The 20,081-nt window shown below is 35.2% G+C and overlaps 1 protein-coding gene across 1 annotated transcript in view; it reads left to right on the top strand.

The window, feature by feature from the left end:
* The window catches only part of cac (calcium voltage-gated channel subunit cacophony), a gene marked incomplete in the record, with an annotated part of 730,773 nt that overhangs the window by 663,308 nt on the left and 47,384 nt on the right, over positions 1-20,081 (top strand). Inside the window, 6 exon segments of the mRNA XM_070103036.1 lie at positions 5,808-5,946; positions 7,145-7,313; positions 8,045-8,151; positions 8,466-8,660; positions 18,678-18,838; positions 19,240-19,357. Coding sequence (XP_069959137.1) covers positions 5,808-5,946; positions 7,145-7,313; positions 8,045-8,151; positions 8,466-8,660; positions 18,678-18,838; positions 19,240-19,357 — 889 coding nt within the window.

The raw sequence follows: 20,081 nt of genomic DNA, 5'->3' as shown, positions 1-20,081 counted from the left end.
TTCTAGGTCAGCAATTTCACCTGCCTTGAAAGGTGCTGTTAGTGTGCAGCAATATTCCAGCCTAGATAGAACAAGTGACCTGAAGAGTGTCATCATGGGCTTGGCCTCCCTAGTTTTGAAGGTTCTCATTATCCATCCTGTCATTTTTCTAGCAGATGCGATTGATACAATGTTATGATCCTTGAAGGTGAGATCCTCCGACATGATCACTCCCAGGTCTTTGACGTTGGTGTTTCGCTCTATTTTGTGGCCAGAATTTGTTTTATACTCTGATGAAGATTTAATTTCCTCATGTTTACCATATCTGAGTAATTGAAATTTCTCATCGTTGAACTTCATATTGTTTTCTGCAGCCCACTGAAAGATTTGGTTGATGTCCGCCTGGAGCCTTGCAGTGTCTGCAATGGAAGACACTGTCATGCAGATTTGGGTGTCGGGTGTCGGTGGTCGGAGTTTTTTTTTCTTATTATGCACTGCATGCTGCAGGATTTTTTTTATACTGTGCACACTGACCACACAGACCCATTCTTTCACATGTGGGCCTACCAGCTTTCTCCTGCTTGATTTGAAGCCACTAGAATTTTTGAGTATAGTACGTATATATGTCAAACACATTCGCTCGTAAGACATATACATACGACCAAAACAGTCAAAGGGTTAATACATACAGTGGTACCCCAAGTTTCGAACTTTCTTCATTCCAGAAGACTGTTCGAGTGCCGTTACCGAATGAATTTGTTCCCATAAGGAATAATGTAAATTAGATTAGTCTGTTTCAGACCCCCAAAAATACACTTACAAAAGCACTTACAATAATACACTTAAATAATTGGTCAAGTTGGGAGCAGTTTGAAACTTGGGGTACCACTGTAGTAGCAACAATCTACTCATTTTTAACATTATTATTAGCTTATAATAAGTAACAATCAGCCACATAATTATGCTTTCATCTTTTTATTGTATCACAAATATTACAAGTTAACAAGATTTAGAAAGGAAAGCATTAGTTTGGTAATAAAGTTGTAGAGGAGTGGAGCAAACTCCTGAGTAGCATCATTGAAGCTACAAGCTTTTGTAGCTTTAAAAATAGATTAAACAAGTACATGAGTGTGTGGGTGTGAGGTGAACCTTCTTAACTTGGGCCAGTAGGCCTGCGCAGTGCTTCTTCTTTCTTATGAACACTTTAAATGAACATTGCTTGATACTAGCTGGAGACTTCAATATAAACCTTATCCAAGATAAAGACCCACAGGTAGCTGACTTCCTTAACATGTTGAATTACTTGCTGGTATCATCTGTTAGCATCCTACATGACCATACCTGAACCAGTGTGCTATTCCTAGTGGGGATAATCACAGACAATATTACTGATCATGGTGGAAAAGTAGACACAAATGCAGTATAATGTGATCCTTTATTACTTTGTAGATGCTATCATACACATGCTAGAACTAATATATACCGCACTCGAAAAGAAAGAAGTCCTGTTGGGCATTTTCATTGATTTGCGTAAAGCTTTCGATACAGTCGATCATGAACTGCTGTACTCCAAATTAATGCACTATGGTATCAGAGGCCACTCCCTCAACTACCTAAAATCATACCTTAGTAACAGAGCTCAATATGTGTATGCAAATGATGCAAACTCTTCCACCCAACCAATCACAGTAGGAGTCCCACAAGGAAGTGTCCTTGGACTACTCCTCTTTCTCATCTACATCAATGATCTACCGAATGCATCACAGCTACTCAAACCCATATTATTTGCAGATGACACTACATATGTCTTTTCCCACCCAAACACAATCATACTAGCAAACACAGTCAATGCCGAATTGCAGAATATATCTGCCTGGATGATGACTAACAAACTTACCCTGAATACTGATAAAACCTATTTCATTCAGTTTGGAAACAAAGCTGCAAATGATCCAATTAACATAACGCTAAATGGATCATCAGTCACAAGACTCACAGAGGGAAAATTCCTAGGTATCCACCTTGACAGTAGCCTTTAGTTCTGGACACACATACAACAAATCACCAAGAAAATCTCCAAGACTGTAGGCATACTATCAAAGATAAGGTACTACATTTCACAATCAACTCTCCTGGCACTGTACCATTCACTCATATATCCTTATCTTACATATGGAATTTGTGCATGGGGATCAACAACATCCAATCACCTAAAACCCCTAATAACCCAGCAAAAAGCAGCAGTAAGAATGATAACAAATTCCCACTCCCACCAGCATACTCCACCAATTTTCAAAAGTCTGAATCTGCTCACCATTAAGAACATCCATACTTATTCATGTGCCTACTACATACACAGAACAATACATGCAAATATAAACCTTCCACTCAAACTTCTTCTCACCAACCTAAACAGGACACATGACCACAACACAAGACACAGATCTCTTTTTGATATACCTCGTGTCCATATCACATTGTGTAAAAACTCTATGCACATAAAGGGCCCCAAAATATGGAATTCATTACCAGAAGATATTAAAGTAACACGGTCTGAAAATCAATTTAGGACTCTTCTCAAAAGCCACTTAATCACCCTAGACTAAACGCTAATACTCAGTACACACATACTCACTTATGTTCTCCCACATCATAACTTCAACAATCACTTTGAACCTTTTATCCATTGTTGACAGGAATATAATTAAATCATTGTTTTCACAAAAAGCATTTTTGAATAGATGAATTTATCTTTTGTCTTATAAAAATTTTGATTCACTTATAATTAACCCTTAAACTGTCCAAACATAGATCTACATTTGTGCGCGTAGCACTCTGACCTTAATTTTCTCCATAAGAAACAATGTAAAAAACGTAGATCTACGTTCGGAGCGCTACGCGTGCAAACATAGATCTATGTTTGGACAGTTTAAGGGTTAATAATCTACTGTTCAACTATGAAATAATTACAGTGGACCCCCGACATTCGATATTAATCTGTTCCTGAGAGCCATCGAATGTTGAAAATATTGAAAGTCGAATTAATTTTCCCCATAAGAAATAATGGAAATCAAATTAATCCGTGCAAGACACCCAAAAGTACACTATGAAAAAAAAAATTTTACCACATGAAATATTAAGTTTAATGCAATAGAATAATTACAATGACAACAATAACAATAGATTAATAACAATAGAATAATTGACACATACCTTTAATGAAGATCTGGTGTGATTGATGGGATGGGAGGAGGGGAGAGTGTGGATGGTTAGTGTTTAGAAGGGATATACCCTTCCATTAGGACTTGAACTGGCAGCCTCACCATGCCATACCACACTGTGTATGCCACTACGATTCTTAAATCTTTCAAACGAACCTTTGCTGGCCTTAAATTCACTCACATCACCACTAGTTGCAGGCAATTTCTTTACCAAATCATCATGCACTCCGACACACGCACTTCACTTTCATACTTTGCAATTATCTCTTTCTTCATTTCAATAGTCATTAGCACCTTTTTTCTTGAAGGGTTGGCACTAGAAGCTTTCTTGGGGCCCATGGTGACTTATTTTGCAGAAACAAGCACCAAAAACAGTGATAATGTGGATAATATGGAATGTACCGAATGTATCCTTAGATGCGCGCACACTAGCTGGCTTGTAAACATTGGCACACACGGGGCAGTTCAGGCCACACATGGATACGTCTCGTACGAATCGTATCGAATGTCGGGTTTTCCATCGAATGTCGAGGCAAAATTTTTACGTTAAAATGCATCGAATGTCAGATTTATTGAATGTCGATGCCATTGAATGTCGGGGGTCCACTGTACTATCCTACTGTACAACTATGATATAATCCTTAGTGCTAAGTAGTCTGTAAGTGAATAATGTTATGTTGGCTCATAATGTCTAGGCATTGCAACCCACTACGTATTGTAAATACAAAATCTCAGTGTACTGTTTGCAAAGATATAAAATAAATAATATAGGAAAAAATGGTTATGTATGCTTCTATTTATTTCTTTAATTTTATATTAATTTATATTTATATAAAGTACAGTAATTAATTTACTTACAGCTAAATTTTTGCTTATCTCAGTTGTTAACATTGTACATATTAATTTCATTGCGCTTTATGGATAAAATACACACAGATGTAAAACAGAGCTTTTAGTAAGACAGTGTTTTGCCTGTGTAAAAGGCTAGACTGTATGAATCATGTACCTGTAGAAATCAAGAGTATTATTATTATTATTATTATTATGATTATTATTTTCAACAAACCGGCCATATCCCACCTGGAGGTTACCTGGAGGTTATTCCTGGGATCAACACCCCTGTGGCCCAGTCCATGACCAGGCCTCCTGATGGATCAGGGCCTGATCAACTAGGCCAAAAAGAAAAACCAAAGTTTTTCTTTTTAAATTTAGTAATTTGTACAGGAGAAGGGGTTACTAGCCCCTTGCTCCCGGCATTTTAGTCGCCTCTTACAATACGCATGGCTTACGGAGGAAGAATTCTGTTCCACTTCCCCATGGAGATAAGAGGAAATAAACAAGAACAAGAACTAGAAAGAAAATAGCAGAAAACCCAGAGGGGTGTGTATATATATGCTTGTACATGTATGTGTAGTGTGACCTAAGTGTACATAGAAGTAGCAAGACATACCTGAAATCTTGCATGTTTATGAGACAGAAAAAAGGACACCAGCACTCCTACCATCATGTAAAACAATTACAGGCTTTCATTTTACACTCACTTGGCAGGACAGTAGTACCTCCCTGGGTGGTTGCTGTCTACCAACCTACTACCTATTATTATTATTATTATTATTATTATTATTATTATTATTATTATAAACAGGACACAGGAAGTTCCACCCAGTATACATACAGAACACACAATGTAAGGATTGCCTGTGTGTACTTGGAGATAAGACCACATACACCATACGTCCTAAAAAAGATACAAGATGCCCAATTAATGATTTAAGAAAAGGACAGAACATAATTCTGGTGCCTGGAAGTTGCCTTAATTAGCACACAACATTCTGTTCAGCAGAATCAGTTCACTCATTATTTAGTTATAATAATAATAATAATAATTAATAATAATAATAATACTTTATTTCAGCATGATACAATGTTCATACAAAGGCGAATGACATTTGAGTGTACATGCAGAAAGCCCCTTAATATGCAGAGCATTTTGGGCAAACTTAAGGCTAACTTAAGATTAATAAGGCAATGACAATTTGAGTAATTTTATGCATACAGTCACTTGGATGAGTGTAAGTATAAATTTAGGAGTTACAATGAATGCTAGAGAATTGAATATCCTCTTAGTTCAGGCTATATGGCTTTTATCAAGTTTAATTGTTAAGGAATTACAGGTTTGGTTATGATTATAGGTGCTGAGGATAGTTCAGTGATAGTTGCCCAGAATTCTTTACACAATTAGTGGCATTCTCTTGAACATACAATTTTGACCATATCAAATTGTATTTGTATCATAGTCGTGTCTGAACTCTTAACCAAACGCACTGCAAATCCACCCTTTGTAACCTCTCTGTATGTTTCTGAAAAATGATAATTTTTGTTTTCATTTTCATAAATATGCTTGTTGGTTTTGCAAGCATCTGGAAAAACCTGTTAAACAGAAAAAAAATCCCACTAAAAGTTCTGCTTTGCATTTACATCGATTTTAACCATCTTGTTGTCCATATGTCAACTCTCTCTCTCTCTCTCCATTGCACATCATGTTTATCCAGAAAAATATAATGCTACCTGTATATTTAACCTGTAATACAACATATTATTTTACAGGGGGAGGATACACTATGCAGAAATGTACGATATGCTGAGAAACATGGACCCTCCGTTGGGGTTTGGCAACAAATGTCCATACCGGTTGGCATACAAGAAACTTATACGAATGAATATGCCACTAGATAATGAAGGAAAGGTGAGATATTGATTGTTTTTTTTTTTCTCTGAAATCAGATGCATTTATTTTTTTAATGGATATCATTTACTGCTCTAATACAAGGTATGATAATGGGCAAGTTAAATAATTTTGCATGCCACAATGACAACCTTACCTGTAGATTAAGATATGCAATAAATCCTCTTATTCTGCAACCTTACAAAAGTATGATTTTTTGTGGTGTGAATATTTTGCTGAGAATTTTTAGGTTGGTGATTAGAAGGAGGCACAGGGTTACTACAAGTATCATCCAGAGGGCTGAGGAGGAGGGGATTTACTGAGGTAGTTTGGACATTTAGAGAGGATGGAGCAATATAGGATGACTTGGAGGGTGTATAAATCCAAAGTGGAGGGAAGGCAGAGTAGGGGTAATCCTACGAATGGCTAGGGGTGGGGGTAAATAAGGTTTTGTAAGCAAGGGGATCGGACATCCAGTGGGAATGTGTGAGCATGTTAGGAGTGAATAAAGGCAAGTGGTTTTATGACTTGACATGCTGTTGGAGTGTTAGCATGAAGGGATTCAAGGAAACCAGATAGCCAGACTTGAGTCCTGGAGGTGGGAAGTACATTGCTTGTACTCTGAAGAAGGGGTGGAGATATTGCAGTTTAGAGAGGCATCCGAGTTGTAATGTTGGCACACTTCTGGTAAGATGGTGATGGTGAAATTATTTATTCTTTTTTCAGGCCACCCTGCTTAAGTGGAAGATGGTCATTGTGTTAAAAAAAAAGTGAGAAAATCTTAATAGTACAGATCATAAATCTAAAAAAAAAATTAATTAAACATGAGAAAGTTGGGTAGTAAATTACTTAAATTTCCTTATCCTCCTCGCTAAGCCATGAACGGTGCACCCCAGCTTCAAGCCTCTCACTGTCTTCTTCACTAAACAAATTTTAATGTCTTTCAAAATTTATATAACTTATGAATGCTTGATTTATATGAAATATCTATAAAAAGTTTGTTAATGAGATAATTTAAAAGTGAAGGAATGTTGGGTATTTTGAGGTGATAGCAGTAAATATAATGGTATAGAATAGGGGCGACTATTTTATGGCTTGTGTGGCATCAGTTGTTGTTAGGAGAGTATCTGTACAGTAAAGATGATGAGTAACTATGGTCTGTTGATTCTTCTTTCACCACATCATCAGCCTATTTAACACTTATTCTTTCCTCTCACAGGTGCATTTTACAACAACGCTATTTGCCTTAATTAGAGAAAACCTTTGTATAAAGATGAGACCAGCAGAAGAGATGGACCAAGCAGATCTGGAGCTTCGAGCCACTATAAAGAAGCTCTGGCCAATCCAAGCCAAAAAGAACATAGACTATATAGTGCCTCCTGATTCCGGTAAGTTAGATTTTAAATTATGTAGCTAAGATTGAACTGAACTGTAGAATTAGCACACCGCTGGCAAAAAATGCCCCGGCATGATGGTGGCTATCTTTGTACTTAGCAAATCAAAATTGTAATTACACACTGTAACCTTTACAAAGAAATAAACTTTATCTTATTTTATATTATCATATCTAAGTGATGATGAAAATGTTTCTTTTTTGGGTCACCCTGCCTCAGTGGGAAATGGTCAGTGTGTTAGAAAGAAAAAGATTGATTCTACCCTCAGTTTTATTTAGATTTAGATTTTCAGCTTTATTATTTTCAGTTTACAAGGCATTTTTGCTGTAAGTTTCTGATGCACATTGATTACAAACTAGAAGGCAGTGCTATTATATTCTCAGTACTACCCTCCTCAACACGCCACTGTTCATTACCACACTCCACAACAAATTACCACCCTGCCTAACATTCCACCATCCTCCACATGTCTAAATTGTCTGTATGATGTGCTATACCTAGTTGTGGTCTGTGCATGAGTGTCCAATAATGTAATGTATTTAAAGGTGGTAGTATTGACAAATGCAATGTTTTAATTATAAGCAAAAGAGGGCGTAAGGAATTACTCTCTCCTTCCTTCACTGTAATGCAGTGCATTTTATATGAAATTATGTTAATTACATTAGATATATAATTATCAGTTTCTTTTATGTTTGTATACTTACATATTTTTACTTATTTTACAGAATTAACATTGGAAAGGCTAACAGTGGGCAAAATTTATGGTGGTCTACTAATTGTTGAGAACTGGAGAACTACTCGCTTTGGTCAGATCCAACCAACGGGAGGCCTGGTCAGTGTTTATTGTTTGGTGACTCCTCTGCCTTCGGGGGTAGTCATTGCAGCTGTTATCATTATTTTATGACTTATTTATGTGCGTTGTAACTAGGATTATAGTTCTATATAAGTCATATTTTTGTAAATGTATTCTCTAATGGATTTTTGAAAGAGAACACTATTTACCAAAATTGTCAACCTTGATATGACGCACATTTCCTATATTATTTTATTTAACTATCATTTACACAAGCCTACAAATGGTGCTTCACTTAAAGAGGTAGTGGGTAGTAATTATTCTATATAAGAAATCTCTCCAAAATTTTACAGGATGAGATTGAAGATGCTTATGAACATATAGAGAATGATGATGATGAGGAGGAGGAAAAGTATGAGTCAACTGAGGATATTTTGTGTGGGGAGGAAACGCACCTCCTTAGCAATGTAGAAAAATTGGAAAATAAAATCGTCGATACTAAGGAAACTGAGGATGTTGAGGATACTGAGGAGCAGGAATCAGAATCAGTAAGGCGGCTGTTGTTAACACAGACAAACATTTGCCATGTGATCTAGATGTTGCGCTTCTATATATTTATCCTGTAAACACTTGCCACTTGTAAAATCCTTAAATTACTTAGTTGGCATACATTCTTAAGTACTGTATATATTCATGATTTTTCTTTCACAGAAATAAATTCACTGAATGGGGTAGTATGCAGTGTACGTTAGTAATTTGTTTTTGCTTTTATCACATGTATATTTGACTAATTCATGAGCATTATAAAAATATATTATTCTCCCTCTCTTCTCATGTAAGAATCATACAATTTAATATATATTTGAGCTTATTTTTCACTTCATAAAAAATAAAATTGCTTTCTCTGTACTCTCTTTTATACATATGCAGTTTTTAAATACTTGCTACTTGATCAAGTAAAGGCAAGTCACTATGAACCTTAATGTTTCACCTGTTACTGTAAGCACTTACAAATGTATCTCAGTAACAGAGCCCACTTAGGATAATGTTGAATGCAGCCGCCTGTTATGTATTTAAGCACACTCTTGCTCCTCAGATGTTAAAAGCTAACAATCAACAGAGTATTGCTAAAAGAGAAACCAAGTGCCTTGTTCACTTTCAGCATGTTTTAGTGGCAACAGGCTTAATGCAGGATTGTAATTTAAAAATGTTAGTATTAGCAAAAATTAACAAAAATGTAAATTAAGAAATATGATCTACAAAAGTCATTTTGGTCATCTTCCTTCCTGTATTTGCCACATAAACATGCCATTAGCTACAGCCCATAGTTAGCAGATCCATAATTGGTACAAACCACTTTGTTGTTTGCTGATACGTATACTTAGTGTATTGTAGTTATTATTGTAGTTATTAAGGCTCTGGATATAGTATATTTGTCAGTTTATGTGGTAGTACTACATTCAAAACACCAGTAGCTTATTTGGTTCAACACGTAGAAGATGTACTCTGACAATATCTCCAAGAAACTTTTTAAGGGAATATTATACTTACATAAACGTTTCTGAATATAATGAGCACTGTATTTCTATGAGAAGAAATGAGCATTTATCTTTCAGGAAACAGTTTCAAGTATTTATTCACCTTAAAATGGGACTTGAAATTTTTTACCTTATGCCTGTCTTAATAGGTAATACAGGTCCTGCTTCTTTGGGAATCATTTGAGCATAAACAGAAAATTCAATCAATTTTTTATATTGTTTGCTTATTAGATACATAATACTGTACTAATTTAAGAATTAATGAGTAGTCTTCCCCTTAATAATTAAATTGCAGTAAGTTACTTATCGAACGGTTATAATTAGTGACTTAAGAATATGTTACAAGATGACAATAGTAATAATAGTCACATGTTTATTTTCTTTAATTTCATGACATGTTGATATTGCTCTAAAAGATTCATAGAGAATTTTGACCTGTGTGAGGGTTAATGTTTTTGATTGTCACTCAGTGTGAGCAATTAGGTCAAGTACACATTGAAAATGCTGCTCTAGGTTGCCCGAGTGTGTAGTAATTACCTCCATTATTAGAATCTAGGACGGTTCCATATAACCATTTTTTGTAGATATAAGCTTTCTTATAGAAAATAACTGAATTTATATTCAGTTCCCATTTTACTTAGATATACTATTTGTATTTTTTGTAACATGACTAAGCTTTGGACCATGTTACACTTCCCATTCCCCAATCCTGTGTTCACTGTGTATTTTTTAATTGATACTTCAGCATCCAAATCACCTTCCTGTGATGCCTGTCACCATTTCAGTATAATGCAATACATTGGAATGATGGTACTTTGTTTGATGGTGACCATCATATAATTATGATATTTCATTTCCCCATAACAGTGATAATCACATCACAGTGTCTCAAGCATAATGGTGACCATCTTGGTGACGACTGGAAAGGTGGTCATGTCTGTTGGATTGTGACATGACATCATTATATGTGTGTGTGTGTGTGTGTGTGTGTGCGTGTGTGTGTGTGTGTGTCCCAGTTTTGTCTTTATCACCAATGGTGACCTAGAAATACTTGCTAGTATTAGAAGATACAATAGCTCTCATTACATTTTCATATTTGGTAATATTTTACCGCCCAGTGAAGCGTTATGGAAGTCATGTTTTGTTGGTAGCATATTACTGAAAAATGGTGAGCTGTAATATTTATATATCGCTTTCAGTTTTTTACCTTTCAATGAAATGCTTGTTTATTGCTGAAAATAAAGAGAGATTAATATACTATGCTTATGTATGTCCATGTGGACATCAGTCTCAAAAATTTTTTGAAAATTTGGTTCATAGTGAAATAAATAAGTGATTTGAGATGATTATGCCAGCAAAACAGATTCTATGAAAATGCTCACCCTACTCTCATAGAGAGAGAGATTAGGGACTGCTCTTTGAAAAGTAATAGCTGTTCACAAAGAATTTCTAAGTAAAATCTGACTTTTTTTTGTATAGTCCCTTGATCTCACTCCAAATGTTGTTGTATGTTGGCCATTGTTTTAGACTCCCATAGATTTTTAACAAAATGGCACATCAGGACATTTTCTGCTGTAAGCAGATAATTACAAAGCATTAAAAATCCCAGTGTGCATTAATATTTTGCACCAGGGAGGAGAAACCAGTGCCTGACTGTGACTACTATTGAAACAACAACTGTATTTTTATAAAATATTTTGGAAGATGGGCAGTCTAGGAATAATTGTCAATGACAAGTTCAGTAGATGTAGCTGTGTGTCCTTGGTTTGATCCAGTTTAACCTAATACCAGTGGTAGCCATATATCTGTTCTTTACTTTGATACTGTATGACATTGTTAAGTCTACCCTCACATCCATACTCAGCTTGGATAATGAATACACATTATCAGCTATTGAATTAAATCATTGTTTATAAGAGATTTTTTTCCAAGATGATTTCTGTTTTAACTCTGTAACTCAGTTTTTCTCTGCCTTTGATAACTAAAAGAATTTTTTAGTAATATATGCTTGCCATTATTTCTTAAATTGCAAATATATTTTTTGTGAGCATTAATAATTCACCTGCTTTCTCTCTAATGCATTCACAATATTAAATCTCTTCCATTCTCATAAAATAGATTTCAGTTTAGTGAATGGAATTTTGGATATTTGAGGTTGACTTAATATTGTTTTGGTACTCAGTATTCTACAGTCCCTGGTAACTGGTATCAAGAAGTGCTTGGTAGCTGGTATAAGTGCATACCCTGTGCCTGTTGTAGTGAGTGACACACCTTGTCTCGTTGTTTTATTGCAGGAAAGAGCCCCAGCCTCCCCGATAGATGCGGTAGTATTTTGAGATTATCTTCATTTTCTTTCAATAATCTCTCACCAGACTTTTACTTTTTGCTCATGTTTGTTATACTTAAAATCAAGAGTATGGCGTTATGCATATTTTGTACTTACATGGTGTGACAGGATAAGATAATGACTTTATCATAGTAGAGTGCAGATTGCTAATAGCCTATCTTTATATCAAGAATCTTAGCATTTTAATTTTCTTTACTTTAGGAAATTTTGAGGATGTTTTCAAACAAATGCATAAATAATAAATCAAAATTTAACTGGTGCTTATTAAAATTTGAGATAGTATAAGTAAAATTAAAAAATATTAATTTAATCAGGCGTATATAATTCAAATTCAGAAGAATTTATTAATCTTATTCTTATGCTCATGCAGTTCTTATACATATACTGTATAGTCAAATGTGAGGATCTTTAGCTATTTGTAACCACTTTGAGAAGCTATTCTTATCTTTTTACACCATGTATCCTATACACAAATTTGCTTTGGTTGCATAAACTGTATGCTGCTATTTTTACTGGTCTTAACATTTCCAGGAAATATTAGATGTTCCAAAGTCATTTTTCCAAAAATGTGTCCAGCTTCTTTGATCCTAAATTAAACTAATAAGGCTTAATATTTCCATTATTTTTTTTTGGAACAAGAAATATTAAGTCTTATATGTCGGAGTTAAATGCTTAGAACTTTTCATAAACTTAATCTCTGATTAAGGCAATTTTGATGGGAATACTTTTAACCAAACTAATAAACTTCATTCTGGTTTAACTTCTTCATAAGTTGTCATTAAAGTATTAAGGCAATATAGGATTATATGCTAAGGATGTGTAAGATCACTATAATTAAGGCACATGGTTGCTGGATGCATTGCACTGTATATTTCTAGGTTCTCTGTTAATTATTCATTGTGTTGCTGCTATAACACATTTTCTTTTTGCCCTTATAGAAAAATCTATACACTGTCCTATTTAGGCTTTTTTTTTAATTCAAAACATAAGTGTAAGTAATTCATGTTCTTGAATTTCTGCTACATTTTAAATCTGACACTCGTGTACACAGAGAACCTGGTCATACTTATTGAATAGACCCAGATTTAAATTTCTGAAGGATCCACTTATACACCCACTGCAAGGCTGTGAACAGAAATGCTTACATCCAAACCAAGTTAGGAGTTCTCCACGAGGGTTCCATTATATGTCTGGGCGGTTCCTCGCTTATGGAGACTCAAGATGAGGGGGTTGAACTTCTCTATGTTATTACCTTCTTTACCCAGGATTGATATTTCTAAAATTATTAGTATGCTAATTGACATGTGTAAATAAAATATACTTATGTATAACAAAAATTGCAAAACACACAAAATACTGTTCATTAATATGCCAGTTTCTTTATTTTCTAATGATTTTGCCCACGAAATGTAATGAATATTCATCACTTCATTAATGCAGTACTGGTACTTAATGCACTGATTTTTATAATAGCACTATTGTGTGCATTATTTTATATTTTCTTTTATGCACTTAGTATGTTAATTACCACTGGTTAATTTGCCTTATGAATTTAACAGCAATCTTCCCATATGCAATAATTTTTGGTTTAGAGATATATTATTTTCTCCATGGGGAAGTGGAACAGAATTTTTCCTCCATAAGCCATGCGTGTCATAAGAGGTGACTAAAATGCCAGGAACAAGGGGCTAGTAACCCCTTCTCCTGTATATATTACTAAATTTAAAAGGAGAAACTTTTGTTTTTCCTTTTGGTTCACCTTGCCTCAGTGGAGTATGGCCTGTGCGTTGAAAGAAAGAAGATATATTATTTTATATTCATGAGGAAAGGCTAAACCTGTAGAGGGGTTATAAAGCTCTTGGAAAAGTTGGGGTAACCAGATTTAATCCAAGGAAGGGGAGGTTATCTCCAATTTTTGATCAAGAGTCCTTCACTAGTTTCAGGGTACCCCTATTAAAAGGGTATGAATGTATAACCTTCTAGGTAGTAGGTTGGTAGCCAGCAACTGCCCAGGGAGGTACTACCGTCCTGCCAAGTGAGTGTAAAACGAAAGTTTGTAATTGTTTTACATGATGGTAGGATTGCTGGTGTCCTTTTTTCTGTCTCATAAACATGCAAGATTTCAGATACGTCTTGCTACTTCTACTTACACTTAGGTCACACTACACATACATGTACAAGCATATATACATATACACACACACACCCCTCTGGGTTTTCTGCTATTTTCTTTCTAGTTCTTGTTCTTGTTTATTTCCTCTTACCTCCATGGGGAAGTGGAACAGAATTCTTCCTCCGTAAGCCATGCGTGTTGTACGAGGCAACTAAAATGCCGGGAGCAAGGGGCTAGTAACCCCTTCTCCTGTATAAATTACTAAATTTAAAAAGGAGAAACTTTTGTTTTTCTTTTTGGGCCACCCTGCCTCGGTGGGATACGGCCGGTTTGTTGAAAGAAAAAGAAAGAAGAATGTATAACCTCTCAACATTTCTAATTTTATTAGTGTGTAAGTAAATAAGTAAGTTTATTTAGGTATAGGTACACATAAGTATAATTATCATACATAATTTAACATATGTGTAATTTACCTAGGATTATACAAAAAAGTCAGAATGACTTTTCCATTCTTGATGCACCTGATTGACTGTAAATTCTGCTATGCATTTGGCACTCTGCCAGTGCCAGTTAAAAGAGACATTTCATTGATATTGCCAGTTTTCTGGTGGCAAAGCACACACTGCATGTCCAGGTTCGATTCCCAGCAAAGGTGGAAACATTGGGCTTTTCCTTACACCTGTTGTCCTTGTTTACCCATCATTAAAAATGGGTACCTGGGTGCTAGTCAGCTGGTGTGGGTCACATCCTGGGAACAAAACTGACCTAATTTTTGGGAAATGCTTTGCATAACAAGGGCTTTCTATATACAGTGGACCCCCGGTTAATGATATTTTTTCACTCCAGAAGTATGTTCAGGTGCCAGTACTGACCGAATTTATTCCCATAAGGAATATTGTTAAGTAGATTAGTCCATTTCAGACCCCCAAACATACACGTACAAATGCACTTACATAAATACACTTACATAATTGGTCGCATTCGGAGGTGATCGTTATGCGGGGGTCCACTGTATATTAGTATGTCATTGATGTCAGCTAGGCCTGTGTTCCTTGTACATGTACTTGTAGAAATAAAGATATTATTATTAAGTTCTTCTACCCTTGTTTTCTGCTTCCATATCATTAACAAATTAGTCTTTTTCAGAGGCTGAGCAGTTTTATTTTATAGATATTTTACACTCTTTGACTTCCAAAGTTAGTTTAGACTGAGTATGTCAGTATGGTAATATCTTGGACTGCGGTGCTCGTTGATGGTTGCTGAGTTGCCACATTGATGTTAAATGCTTTCTTCATGGGTAGGTCTGAATTTCAAAAAGTCTTAGTATAAACCCTATTTCTTTTGTGAATTGGCTATGTATACAAACTCATAAATGCAGTTTGTTAACTGTTTTTATGGCAACAGCTGTATGCATCAGATTTTAACCAAGAACTTAAGTTCTTAATATATTTACTTCATACTCTCTTCAATTTAATATTCAGTCTTTCATTGCCTAGACTTTATTTCTTGGCAATGAAAGAGAGGTACAGGTGCCAGTGCACCTGTCATATACATGTGTGAGCTACTGTATTTACAGTTGGCAAAAATAATGTTCCCTAAGTTTCCAAACCATGGAAGTGTGACTCACTCTTTCCACCACTCCATTATGAAGGATTTCTGAACTAGTCAGTATTGAATCTTCTTAGCATTTGAGGCTGAGACATGTGGAGGAAGGAGGATTGCCAGTGGAGAAGCTTACCTTTGAAGCATAATGTTAGATTCTTTTCAGATGTTGTCAGGGTGAGATGAACATCGAATGTTGACTAGAATGTATAATATCTCCTTAGTCTTTCTTCTAAGGCTCATTTATGAATTGTATCTTGGAGAAGAGCTACTCATTTTGAGGATGTAGTCTTGAACTATGTCTGTTGCAGCTGCATGAAAGAGCACAAATATGCATGCACATCAGAGAAAAAGTTATTTAACCCTTAAACTGTCCAAACGTAGATCTACGTTTTTTGCATTTGAAAACGTGTAAAAAAACTTTGATCAACTTTTTTTTTTTTTTGTTATATTTGAAAATATGTAAAAAAAAATGTAGATCTACTTTTGGAGCACTACACATGTGAACATAGATCTGCTTGGACAGTTTAAGGGTTAAGAATTCGTTGCTGGTGTTAGAGATTATACAGACATTAGCTGTTCCTAACGTGGTTTGTGGAATTTTATCACAGAAGTACTGTCATGTAAAAATACATTAAATAAAAAATTAGGCTTTTTTAAGAACATAATTGTTTAGGTAAAATAAATGCCTGATATAGAATTATCATGATCTCTTAAAAAAATATTGCTCAAGTTCATGTAAGCAATTTCATTTCTTTGATGAAAAATGACACATCCTTGGGACCATCCAGATGACACCAGATAAGTGAAAGGATGAGAGAAGCCATCTAAAAGAAATTTCTTAATCAACATGGTACACATTTTTAGTGTACTACGTATAATCCATTTTTTAATTATGGCATGTGGCTTGTCATTATGTAAAATATTGCCGTAGAGTGATGTGCTGTAATAATTTCGTAGAGACTTTGGGAAATTAAGGCTCTGCATCCATAGGGGATCTTTGTGAAAGGGAGCTGAATAACCTGCATGGGTTTAGCACTTTCTTTAAGAATAATAATAATGATAATGATTTGTGTCAGAAAAATAAGTAGGAAAGTATTTCTTTAGCCTTGGGTTGTTGGCAAATGGAATAACTAGCCACATTTCTATGGTACATCCAACAAAATCGGCAAACTCTTGGATGTCACTACCACCCGGCTCCAGCTGGGATACAACTACCTCTGGGAGGATGCACGTCACAGTAGTGTTGCTTGAAATTTGGATGTACAGACTCGCCTTATTTTTTTTTATTTGACATGCCTTTTAACAGGTGACCATGCAAAAAAGGGTTTTTTCTTTTCTTACAATATAAACACACAAAGTACTTCATGCTTTATAGCTTCACATAGACATATCTGTATTATTTTGGAAATAAAATATTACTGGTTACAATTTTTGACACATTCACTTTAAATCTAAAGGAATGTATATATCTTAGGAACTGTTATACAGTAGTATAGAATACTGTATACTGTACAGTGTATTTTCTATGGAGTGTATCTTGCAGACAGATGCCATCTCCTTGCTGATCTGCCACCATTTGAAATATTGTTATATAACATATCATAAAAGATATCGCATTTTAAGCCAAAGAAACAGAGAAATCCATAATTACTGGGTAATGAAGGTAATTGAACAAGTTTAAGTTTCAACTCCTGACCACCAGAGCCTCGCATGTAAGCCACTCGCCCTCATGCTAGAGTACACAAACCTGAAGCCATCACCTTATCACTTACAGCCTTGACTTCAAGAAGAAGCTTTTATGAGTATTACTCTTCACATATGTAATGTACATCAGAAAAGAGTAATCTTCCTAGAAGTTGTTCCATAGGCATTTTATAGTTTTGTTATTTATAGGTGATTCTGATTTAACATTCAGTGGGAAGTTTTTTAAGTAGATTCGTTGGGTCTTACCTTTGACTTGGACTTAAACTTTTTGTATTAAAGACTATTATTATTTATTTTATTATTATTACCATTATTATTATTATTATTATTATTATTAGTTTCATTATCATTGTAGTGAAGGCATAATATGTGTGGGTAATGGGTCAGGTTTATGAATAATGATAACATCTTAATATAGTGACTGGCTCCTTGATAGTGACTGATGAAATAGACCTTTTAAACAGTATCCACAATGCATCTGCTAAATCATTTACATATACTGTACAACTGAAACAAGGCACTAAGAAATTTATGTAATACTGTACAATACTAATGGGACATTTTTAATTATCTACCTTTCTCATGTTGACCTTTTCACCCATTGTGTGCAACAATATTTTTGCATAATTTGTTTTATAAACAAAAGATAATGTTGGTGTTTGTGGATGGCGGTTGTAGATTTTTAAGTTTAGATGTAGAGTGATATCTACACTCTGGCAGACAAAGGTTATAAAAAGAAAAATTGAGAAAATCCAGCACAACACTCATGAAAATTGCGTGGCAGTATCTTGTGTCACATGTTTCTCTGAGAATGACTACTCATCACATGATCCCTATGTAGTAGATACTAGATTGAAAAAAGATATTCATAAGGTTAAGATTCTGAGCTACAGAGCATAAAGGACTTGTCCTTAAAAAGTCAAGTGAGTTACGACTGTCATGCCACGACTCCTTCACAGCCTCCTTCCTCTTTTATCCCGCATCTGGTTTATTTCTTTATTCTAGTTGTCATTGATGTTTATAAATTACACTCAAATTATATAATAAAACCTGATGTTCAAGTCGATGTTTGTAGGAGTTCGAGAAATGGAAGCTATTGTTGAAAATATTTGTTAAGGGCATTAGTTCAAGGAGTATAAGTAATATTATAAATAATCAAATTATCAATTATATATCATGCCTAGCTAATCTAGGTAAACTATAGCTTCCATATTTCGAGCTATTCACCCTCCCCTGACCCCCAATGGTGGCACCACAGAAGCCCAGTTTGTTTGCGCGACTGATGGGCATAGCAGCACCTGCCGCACCGAGCAAGAGCACCCACGCATCAAGGACCAGCCTCTCCCGTTCCATTGATGAGCAGCAGGACTCCCAGGGACACCAGAGTCGTCAGGACAGCCTCTCCCAGTCCAACGTAAGGTAGGGCGTCGACAACTCTTCATCTACGGCCACGACCCTGTAATGATAGCAAGGGAAGACTGGTCTCCAAGATGTTACCTGATATATCATGCTAATAAAAATGTGGATTATATTGATGAGTAATTGTGAAACAGTCACCACATTCAAATACTGGATGTATCTTTTAACAAAAGCAGCTGTTTAGATAATCATGTACAATACATACAGTATTTCTTATCATCCCCTTAATATTTTATAATTTTTCCACAGGAACCTTTTTAGTTGTTTCCAGATTCAGATTGTGGTGACTGTCATTTTATAAGTACTGTTAACATCCTTGTGGACAGTATTTAATAAAGTACATAATAATCCACAGTTTATATAAACACTCATATTATGCTTCAATCTTCTCCGTTTTGCAGCATAGACAATGTACTTGGTAGTGACAAAGGGTCGAAAAAGTCCCTGACGTTGTTGGGTGGAGGCAGTGCCTCGAAGCGTGGCTCAGACCACGACGGGTCGAGTGTGGCCAGCTGGCAGGTTTGGTGCTAGCCGTCCTCGCGTTGCATGGTGTCACCAGTGTCTACTGCCGCATGGCTCATTCCATCACTCATTCTTCCCATTCTTTATCTGCCACTCTTAGAGAATAGTACTTTGTTAAAATTTTATGGAATTCGCAACGATAAGTTACACAAGTATTGATTATGTATTTTTTCAAACTTGATTTATGTTTAATCAAATTTACTAGATGGCACCAATTACTAGAGAGTACCTATATCTTATAAAAATTAATGCAAATTATTCATTAAATTTATTCAAAATTTTGTTTACCCCTTAAACACTTAAATCATGAAAAATTACTTTTACATTATTCAGGCAGTCTATAAGTTTTCAATACAGTAGCATTCAAAAAACTACTGACAAGATATGTGCATATTTACCTATTTGCAGCTGCACATCCATAGTTGTAATGATGTTGGTAGAATTACTGACAATATGTTAGGTAAAAGGACACAAGTGTTACTAATGTAGTACTTTATTGTGGCAACATTTTGCTCTCCAGGAACTTTGTCAAGTCATAAAGGCTTGACAAAGCTCTTGGAGAGTGAAACATTGCCACAATAAAATATTGCATTGTTGCATATATGTCCTTTTACCTAACACATTTATAGTTATACGAGTAGAACTGTGGTGTCCCATCATTGCTATATACCTTTTAATATATTTTTTAATGTTACAGTGGCTGTAACACTGACTCTCTTCT

The sequence above is a fragment of the Cherax quadricarinatus genome, chromosome 84 (genome assembly GCF_038502225.1).
Source record: "Cherax quadricarinatus isolate ZL_2023a chromosome 84, ASM3850222v1, whole genome shotgun sequence".
Classification (NCBI taxonomy): domain Eukaryota; kingdom Metazoa; phylum Arthropoda; class Malacostraca; order Decapoda; family Parastacidae; genus Cherax; species Cherax quadricarinatus.
This window is presented reverse-complemented; position numbering and strand designations above follow the sequence as displayed.